At 43.1% G+C, this 10,491-nt stretch overlaps 1 protein-coding gene across 1 annotated transcript in view; it reads right to left on the reverse strand.

Moving 5' to 3' along the window:
- Nucleotides 1-8,127, reverse strand: part of LOC122803953 (ectonucleoside triphosphate diphosphohydrolase 5-like) — an 18,206-nt gene extending 10,079 nt beyond the window's left edge. Inside the window, exons 1-2 of the mRNA XM_044073631.1 lie at nt 7,831-8,127; nt 7,209-7,288 (exon numbers count right to left, since the gene is read on the reverse strand). Of these exons, the coding sequence (XP_043929566.1) occupies nt 7,209-7,288; nt 7,831-8,059 (309 nt within the window). The 5' untranslated portion in view covers nt 8,060-8,127. The remainder of the gene's footprint in view (nt 1-7,208; nt 7,289-7,830) is intronic.
- Between the last annotated feature and the right edge of the window lie 2,364 nt (nt 8,128-10,491).

Genomic DNA, 10,491 nt, shown 5'->3' on the forward strand with positions numbered 1-10,491 from the left:
AAAACCTGTTTCTGATTGGCTCGTGGCTAATAGGTATCCCATGATGCATGCGCACATTCCCCAGATTTTGTTTGCTACTAGTCTACCAGAATCAGACAGGAAAAAGAACAAAGGTCCGGAAGAATAAACTGTTTGAGTCCTTGTGGCAAAACCACTGTAGAAAAGGAAAAACTGTATCCAGATCCTCCAGGAAAGGGGCTGGTGAGTGGGTTCGTAATAATGTTCGGCGAGATGGACTACATACATGGAACGTTATGGTGAGTACATAACTTCTGTATGTTATGTAGTCCTATCTCGCCTCCATTATTACATGTGGGACAGCGTCCCTAGCATCTTGAATGGGTGGCTCACTGGAAGATACTCCTGAGTACCATGGAACCAAACGAAGCTCTACCCCTGGAAGTTAAATCCAATTTATAATGGGAAATGAAGGTATGAGGGGTAGCCCATGTTGCTGCTGCACAAATACTATCAATAGGTGTCCTGGCTTTGAAAGCAGCAGAAGTAGAGCAGGACCTGGTGGAATGCGCTTTGACTTTAAAGGGTAACTCCTTTCCCTGAGAAGTGTAAATAAAGGAAATACAACTAGAGATTCAGTTCAGAAGTGTAACCTTGGAAACTGGCAAGCCCATTCCCGGCTCAGCAAAAGGAAATAAACAGCTGTTCTGATTTTCTAAATTCCTTGGTCCGGTGGATATAGAAACGTAGTTGCCTGTGAACATCCAATTGGTGCAATGTATACTCCGCTTTGTTGGAGTGATTAGGGAAGAACACTGGCAATTCAATTGTTTGGTTTAAGTGAAATTGAGAACAGACTTTAGGAATAAAGGAAGGGTTGGTCCGGAGAGAGACCTTATCTTTGTGAAAAATTAAGTATGGAGGTTTAATAGACAGAGCTTGTAATTCAGAAACTCACCTGGCTGAGGTTATTGCTACCAGAAAAAGAGTCTTCCAAGACAGAAACTTCAACTGACAACTATGGGCTGGTTCAAAGGGTGGAAGAGTAAGTCTAGACAGAACTAGATTCAGGTCCCAAGGAGGAATGGGGTCTTGCACAGGAGGTCTTAACTTCATGGAACCCTTAAGAAAGGATTTGCACAGTTTGTGAGACATGAGACTGGAATCATTTGAAAATGAGATATTGCTGCTAGTTGAACTCTTGAGTGTAGCAGCTTCTGAACCTTGGTGAAAGAGTTCTGAAAGAAACTCTAGAATAGTAATGGGAGCTGTAAATGGATCAACTTCTCTACTGTGTGCCCATATGGAAAATTTCTTCCATTTACTATGAGACAGTTTTCTGGTCGAAGGCTTGTGAGAAGAGGTAATAATATGAGTTACAGCTGGAGACAAATCATGAAGCCTGACTAGTGACACAACTGGAGCAGCCATGCTGTCAGTTTGAGAGTGTGGAGACTGGGGTGAAGAGAACCTGACATGTGTGTCAGGAGGTCTGGCACTGGGTCCAGAGTCCATGGGCAATCCAACAGGTGAGGCCCGAGAAAAGGGAACCAAATCTGACAAGGCCAGTAAGGGGTGATGAGGATCATCTTGCTTCCCAACAGCATTGCTTTCTGTATGACCTTGGGGATGAGTGGAAAAGGAGGAAGAGCATAAAGGAGTCCCGGGGGCCAATCTTGGACTAGTGCATCTCTTGGAGACTCCCCCAGAGGGGGGATGAGAGAGAAAAAGGTGCTGCATCTGGTGTTGATGGGACTGGCAAAGAGGTCACAGCAGGGTTGTCCCCACTTGGGAAAGATCATACTGGCTATTTTCTGGTTCAAGGACCATTCGTGAGGTAACAATATTGCCCTGCTTAGCTTGTCCACTATTACGCTGGAAGTCCCCGGGATGTGTGTTGCAATGAGAAAGCATTGAGAAGAAATCACCCAATCCCAAACTCGCATGGCCTCTCAACATAAGGGGTATGATCTGGTCCCCCCTTGTTTGTTTAGATACCAGACAACCAACATGTTGTCGGTCTGGATAGCTATCGTCCCTAAAGGGAGAAAGTAGTGAAGTTCTTGCAACGCTAGAAGCACCGCCCTCATCTCTAGGACACTGATATGCAGATGGGCCTCCTGCTCTTGCCATGTGCCTTGGACAGTCCTGCCAAGATAATGCCCCCCCACCCTATCAGAGAGGCATCCGTGGTCACAGTGGCAGTGGGTTGGTGCGGTACAAAGGGAGTCCCTGTGGTAAGATGACCTGGTTGAATCCACCAGCGTAGGTCCTTTTTGCAAGAATCTGTAATCAGGATCTGATGATGTAGAGGCAACTGCTGAAACAACCACTGGGATGACAGGAGCCATTGGAGTATTCTCATATGTAGTCTTGTTAAAGGTACCAAGGTTATGGTTGATGCCATAGTTCCGAAAAGCTGCAACACCACCTTCACTTTGACTCTTTAAAGGGGAAGTATCCTGTAAATTTGTTGCACAAAATTCTGTATTCTGTCTGTAGGTAGTCTGGCTGTCATCTCAACTGTGTCTATGTTTGCTCCTATAAAAGTTATAGCCTGCGTGGGCAAAATAGAGGATTTTTCCCAGTTTATCGAGATTCCCAACTGGGAACAGAGCTTGACTGTGGAATCTCTTGTCTGAATTAGGTGATGCCTGGTGGTGGCGGTCAGGAGCCAATCGTCCAGGTATGGAAAGACTTGGATTCCCTGAAGCCGCAAATGAGCTTTGACTACTGCCATGCACTTGGTGAACACCCGGGGGGGCTGTGGAGAGACCAAAGGGCAGCACCCGAAACTGGTAATGATTGGCTCCCAGTCAGAAGCACCAGAAGCGTAGGTATCTCCTTGATGCTTTGTCCATCATTATGTGGTAGTAGGCATCCTGGAGATCTATTGAGCACATCCAGCTATCTCTCCCCAACAAAGGGAGTATGTATTGTAGAGTGACCATTCGGAACTTGGACTTCTTTACATGCTCGTTTAACCTGCTGAGGTCTAGGATGGATCTCCAGTCCCCTGTTCTTTTTGGAACTAAAAAGAACCTGGAGTACGTTCAGAATCCTGTCTGGTCTGTTGGGACCTTTTGGATGGCTGTTTTTAATAGCAGCTTTTCTATCTCTATAGCCGCTTGATCCCTGTGATTGGGTGGTATATCTGGGATCATTTTGGGAGGGCATGGTGGATGGGAAAAGGGTATAGAGTAACCTCTGGTAATAATGTCTTGTACCCACTTGTCTCGAGTGAGATTTAGCCAGGCTTCTGGGTACAAGGACAGGCGACCCCCGACCAGCTCCAGATGCGCACAGTTGGGTTCCACATCAGGAACGCTGATAGGGATGGTCACAAAAAGAATCGTGACCTCCCTAATCGTGTGGGCCTCCCCTGCCTCTAGGGCGACGTCTACCATTATTTCCTCCTCCCCTGTCTCTGAAGGAGGAATCACTTTGTGCGTCCCAGAAAGGTCTCTGTGATTTCTTGAACCACATTTTCCTGCTCTTCTGACATTTAGGGTAAGGTCTAGAAGAAACGCTAAAATGGACTCCCATGGCAGAGAGAGTCTTTCCTTCCTGCTCACACCTGGTGAGGGTACCTTTCACCTTGGGTCCAAAAAGAGAGGATCCGTCCATGGGATCATTGGTGAATGTAGACTTGAAAGGCTCAGCAAAGTTGCATAGACGCATCCAGGAATGTCTCCTTAATGAGACTCCTGAACCAGCTGCCCTACTCGCACCATCAGCTGCATAGGAGATCAGCTGCATGGAGGAGTTAACAACAGATGTGAGGGTAGCCAACTGAGCAGACACTGTAGATGGGACTGCTTCAGTCGAGGTACCCTGAAGAGTATCTCCTAACTCCTTTAGGAGATCTCTCTGAAGCCTCGTAAAATGCAATAGATAGTTCAGTGATCAGAATGTAAAAGCCGCTGAAGAGAAGATATGCTTCCCATACCTATCCATCGTTCGGGATTCCTTATTAGGTGGATGGACAGAAGAAGAAGAAGTCTCTGCTAGCTCCTTCTTAGTGGCCACCACCACCACCATGGCATCAACAGGTAAACCCTTAGATAAAAACTCTTTGTCCTTAGGGGCGGAGAGAAATTTATTCAGCCTCCTGGTGACCAGTTCCATGGCATCGGGAGTCTGCCATGCCTTCTGACTCACGAGATCTAGTAATTCATCAAATGGAGGAGACACCCATGAAGCTGAGGGTTGAGACCCAAAAGCCTTCAGGTACACGGACTCCTCATCGGAAGGGGCAATGGTGGGCCAGCCGCCTCCCTGCCTGAGGATCTCCAAAATGTCTGCAAAGGAGACATCTTCTGAGGACAACTTAGGGGACCGCTCCGACTCATCGAGGTCAGTGTCAGATGTGACAGACTCATCAGGGGGGTCTACATGCTTCCTCTTACATGTTCTCTTCAGAGGGGGCTCCTCAGTGGGGTCTTCTGGGTAGGTCTCGGAAGATCAGGGACCACCCAAATGGGGGTCCTGAGGCTGTGAGTCTCTACCATCCCGGGGGAGAGAGGATGCTGAGGCCGTAGTTGGTGCTTGAGGGAGTATAGCATTGGTACTCCTACGTGGTACAGATGAACTATCCAACATGCTCCTCATCTTCACGAAAACAGATTCCTCCGGCTCCGAGGGATATTATGTGCCAATGGCTCCAAAGGAATCGGCTCCGAGAATGATGTAGGGTCCGAGCTCACTCGGGCCGATGCACCAAGAGGAAGACTTGACACCGAAGGGGTTAGGTTCCAAGTGTCCCTCTCGGGCCCGACTGAAGAGCTTCAGACCCTAGACACTTCGGATGCTGCCGATAGTGTCGGAGCGGGGCTCGGCTCCGAGACAACCACCCGGGGTGCTGGAGCCAAGGACACCACTGTAAGTTGGTACTGACAGTATCAGCTCCAAAGGCCCAATCTGGGTTGGAGGAGGAAAAAAGAGCAGGGTCGGGTAACAAGAGTCGGCTTTGAGACAGAAGTGGTCGGAGCCGATAAAAATGTTGGCAAGGCCGACGACTTAAGGAGTCTGAGCACCACTCTCTCGATGTCTTCTTCAGAAAAGATCCTGGAGGATATGTAGGACAGTGTTGGAGACCTCGCTCTCTGTAATATAGGTGATTTTAAAGTAGGGGAGACCAGTGGAATGTCTGTAGACCGGCTCCGAAGAGGACTGCTAGTGATCAGCACTGAAGCACTGGGTGCCGATATTGCAATGTCCGTGTCCAGAATCTTGATCGGCTCCGAGGACAGTGGAGCCGAAGAGACAGAAGCCATCTCCGATTTAGGCAACTTCTGTGGAGGTTCAGAGACAGAAGTTGAGGCTGGAGAAGGCCTTTTGGAGGTCTTGCCCTTATCTTTACTGGAAGAAAGTGACCTAGCAGAGGAAAACAAACTGGCTAGGTCTTCCTCGAAAGAAGGATTTAACAAGCCTTTTAGAATCAACTTTATTCTTCCATTCCTGGAGCACTCTATAGGAGTAAAGGAATGGCAAAAGAGACAAGTCTTTTGAAGATGTATGTCCCCTAAACAGTACACATCAGTGATGGACATTTTTTGAGAGCAATTAGTACACTTTTTAAATCCTGACTGTTTATGCTCTATGTTCTTTCGACATAATGGCAGTCTCAATAGGCGATTGAAGAGAAAAAGCAACACACTCCCTCATCAAGAGAGGAACTAGATCCTCTAACTTAAACAGATCTAGCCCTACTTCTCACACCAACCAACCAAGGGAAGTTTTACTAGGTTCTCTAAACTTAAACAAAACTAGTGTAAAGGAAAGGGAAACAGACTTAATACCTCTAAGTAAAACTCACACACAAAAAAGGGCCAACAGGCCCAAAATTTTATAGCAGTAAAAAAGTCAAGTCCGGTTAAATTGACACAATCAGTTATCACAATAAGGCTAACAGCAATAAGAAAAGCATTTCACACGAAGCTAAAAACTTCCAACAAGCAGAATAATAAAGAACTAAATCACTTAGCCACAGCCAACCAAAAGAAGCTTCCGACTGAAGATGTGGCAAACGAGATCTGGGGAATGTGCGCATGCATCATGGGATACCTATTAGCCACAAGCCAATCAGAAGTTTTCAGGCTTTCTAAGCGGCCGAGTCGGAGCCGAGGATCGGCTCCCAACCCACATGTAATAATGGAGGCGAGATAGGACTACATAACATCAATATTTAGAAAATGGAAGGTTCTTCCCTAAAGGGAATTTATCTGCCCAGCAAAGGAACTGCACTAAGCCTACCACAGATCCTTGAAAGCCTTACAGGAGTGTACTCTTTTGCTGCAGTAGAGCTCTGAAGGGCTTGGCACCCATACTTGTCTTCTGGTCAACTCAGCTCCAGTTGCCTAACAGTTTGGGCATGAGGAAGGTATTCTGAAGCTTTGCAAGCCGGCTGGCTGACATATCCTCAACAGGATATAATCCATACAGCTAAAGCTATTGCAGCAGTGAGCAACAGGATGAGCATCTAAGGTTATTTATTCAAGATGTACAATAAACTAAAATAGAAAAAAAAATGTTTTACAATGTATGTGCTTACCATATTTATTGAGCATTAGATATTATCAGTTTCTTTGTCAAACTCCCTCAGTTCTTTTGTTTATTCCTACAATGTTTTATTCTAAGCAAATCTTATTTTTCATGTTTCTTTATCAAGGTGAATCAACCATGTTAACAGGATCATATAACCGGTCATTTAATTGATACAAGATTGTTCATCTTTCGAGTATGATAGCTTATTTTGCTTTGCTTTAAGCCACTTGAAGGATGGAGGCTGTTAAGACAGGCATTGGTCTGCACTTTATAGTAGAAGTCCCACATTCCTGGTCTCTGAACTACATGTAGCCTGAACACAATCTAGCCCATGAAACTTTATCCATAAATACTTTTAATACAGTATACAGCACATTTTTATTTAAATTTATATTTAAAAAAAAAATCAAATATCAGTCTGTGATCCAAACAACATGGTCTTTGCAGCTCAGATTACCTACAGCATCTTCTCTTCCTTTCACTGGCTTTTCTACAGTCAATGAAAAGAAAGATTTTTATTACACCCAACCTTCAGTCCCAATGAGTGACAAAAAGTGCATAAATTTGTATAGCGCACCAGTGCAATCTCTAGAAGGAACTCAGCTTCTGCATTACTGTAAATAGCAGCACTGTGCAAATATTTGCAACATGCCTTGGCCCAAAACAAACTGGAATGGAGCAAAAAGAAAAAGTAAAGAACTCACCACTTCAGGCTGATCGACATATGCAGAGAGGCCTGGTTTCACAGATTCAAAAATCTCTTTGTCTAGGTGTGGTGGTTCTGCTGTAAAATAAGAAAAAATGGTCTGCACTTTTATATGAAGCGACTATGAAGACCATGAAGTTATTACTGAAATCAAATTACTTTTCTGACAAACAATCACAAAGTCCAGAAGGCTCATCTTTTAACTGCTTCCCAATTTTCTTCATCTCCTTAAAATCCTATTCCTTCCTATGCTGCATTATGTTCTAAACAAAGACGTTGCCAAAATATACCCAATACTAATTTGATGCAAACAAATCTGACAAATTGGTAAAAAAAAAAGTGTGAAATCAGCTCACAAATCAGTACCATCAGTTTTTGATAAGACATGGCTTAGATTTCCAACGTGGTTTTATTTTACATCTCATTCTTCCCAGAGATACAAAAAATAAAATTTAACGTAGTTAAAGAAAAAAACATTAAAGGAGACAGAGATGACCATGATAGCAATAACTACATTCACAGTCACTTCATATTACCCTTCCAAGGCCTTCCAGAAGTAACCCAGGAAATGGCTTTAAACTATTGATCCTGGTCCAAGCACAGACCCAACAACTGCTCACCTGGAGTGTTCTGTACAAACGTGTAAATGTGTATCCGTGTTCCAGTGCTTCCAGCATCAAACATGATTCCATAAAAGGTGTCACAGACAGTACTGGTGCAGGTCATTGAAGGTGACATGTGTCCCACTCTTGTGCTGTAGTCAGATCTATAAAATGCTAGGTCACTCCTCAGAATACCAAGAGGCACAATAGAAATAAATGCTGCAAATAAAATGCTGGAAGCTGCCATCTCAAAAAAAAAAAGTACTGGAAACAGAAAAAAAGCCTTTTCCTTTGACAATCAACACCTCTCACCCTCCACCTACAAGAAAAAAAGAGAGGGCACAACCATAGTTAGAATAAAAATCAGGAAGCTGAAAACACATTGCTCACAAGATTCTCAAACACCAATGATAGGTCAGCATACGTTTCTCATCATACAACATTCAAATGTGCTATCTCAATATCTGGGCAAGTTATGTAACCTAAATATCTGGGCAAGTTCTGTAACTTAAATAGCTTAAAAAGAAACATGTAATGCCTGAATATGGCATTTCTGCATTCACAGCACTGCATTACTCCAAATGAACATCATGGTCTCACCGAATGTGACACATGAAATACCCAACCTCTATGAAGCTTTATTTTCCTAGATTCAGGGGCTTATTCTGAACGCCTTTCTACTGCCTCAAATCTGCTAAAATATGTCAATTCCTAAGACCCGCATTCAGTAAATAATAAATCCACATCTTGAACTCCAAACCTCTCTGTTCTCTCAGAATTAGTCCAGCAGTTCAGGGCTCCATCTAGAAATGTTCAACCATACATTCTGTATCAAACATTCCTGGAGTAAGTAAAATACAGCTGAGTGAGAATATGCTCAACAGAATAATAGACTTCTAAATACAGGATAACCATTGCAGGAATTATTACAAAGATTAGTATTAGCTTAAGGGAGATTACATGCCCCTGGCTTAAACATTTTCATCAGGCAGGCACTTAATGGGCACACTGGGAAGCAGTCTCAAGCTGGGATCTCAAGCTGGGATCATTAAAGGAAGACTTACCATAAATTAAAGTACATGGCAAAGATTTACTCTCTTTAAAAAGTGCCAGAAATAGGCTGGTAAACTACTGTACCAACGAACTACTCTTGGGCAAGACTGTAAGGCACAAAACGTCTTCATTAAGAGGATAAAAGCAGAGCAAGCAAAACTATGCTAAAATACAACAGCTCTAGACATAGTGCCTGTAAAAGAAACTAAATATCTGCAAGAAGGTATAGTACAATACACAGTTTATGAAATAATACAACTAAAAAGGGCATAGCAATAAAGTCATGCTTGAAAAAATAACAAGGCTAGAGAGAGACCTTACCAGGCCCAGTAGGAATACAGGGTGTACACATGGGGGAAAGTGTAAGGGGTAAGAGGGTAGAAGGTTTTTCGCAGATCATCTGTGAAATTTTGTTCTCTTAAAGTAATACTCAAGAGATATATGCACAACCACAACATGCAAGTCTTTTCTCTTCATTTAATTTTCTTGCTCGAGAAAGAAAACATAACTGGTTAGAATAAAAATCACTTTTGGCTTTAAAGGACAAGTTCTGAATAGTACACGGTCTCTGTGAAAAGAAAATACAAAAGGCTCAGAATCAGTATTCCTGACTGTTTTTTTTTTTTTTTAGTTGCAGTCACCTCAAGGTTTTCCAAGAAAGGCATTTAAATTCTGCTGTACAAATAGGCTCAGAAAGACAGCAGGGGAAACCTTAAGTAAAAGATCACTTTTATGAACTGTTTCACTCTTACACAAGATGAAATGGTAGGAGAGCACTAATACAAGGGGAAACAAACAAACGTGGCTGGTATGCAACAGGTGCCCTAATGACCTTAAGTAAAAGATCACTTTTATGAACGGTTTCACTGTTATACAAGATGAAATGGTAGGAGAACACTAATACAAGGGGAAACAGAAGTGGCTGGTATGCAAACTTTGCTTGAAGCACAAGTCAGGCCTTAAGGTACTGCAGGACCTGTGCCACAGAACAAGACTAGGTTAAACAGGACTCTTACACAGAGGATTACATCCAAGTTTCTGATCATAACAGAGGATTATGAGCAGGCTGCCGATCATAACCAGTTTAACTGTTTGAGACATGGATACCAAGAAATGAATCTTGAAAATGAAGCTCAAGAGGTGAATCTTGACATCCATGACAAGAACACAATTTCTATGAACTGCAAGAAGCTTTATCTGCTCCGTGTACTACAAGTTTGTGTGTGTTTTGTCAGCTTTCAAAGCTGTAAAGCATGTCACAAAAAGAGATAGTGCCAGCCCAGCTATCTGGAATTTTGTAAATAATTACATGCCATTTATGAATAAACATGATCAGCACTGTATGCGATATAAAATGGTTTGTACAGACGTGTGCTGAGATAGTGCCAGCTATCTGGAATTTTGTAAATAATTACATGCCATTTATGAATAAACATGATCAGCACTGTATGCGATATAAAATGGTTTGTACAGACGTGTGCTGAAGAGATAATTTTGTAAACTACTGAACTTAAAGATGTATCCACAGTGTGCCCTGCTAGAAGAGAACAAAAATGTACATACACTACTGTAACAGTTTAAATGTATACATATACAATGGTCATTGGAATACAGGAGGTTATCTTC

This window comes from Protopterus annectens, chromosome 6.part0 (assembly GCF_019279795.1).
Source record: "Protopterus annectens isolate FY-2018-M chromosome 6.part0, PAN1.0, whole genome shotgun sequence".
In the NCBI taxonomy this organism is placed as follows: Eukaryota; Metazoa; Chordata; order Ceratodontiformes; family Protopteridae; genus Protopterus; species Protopterus annectens.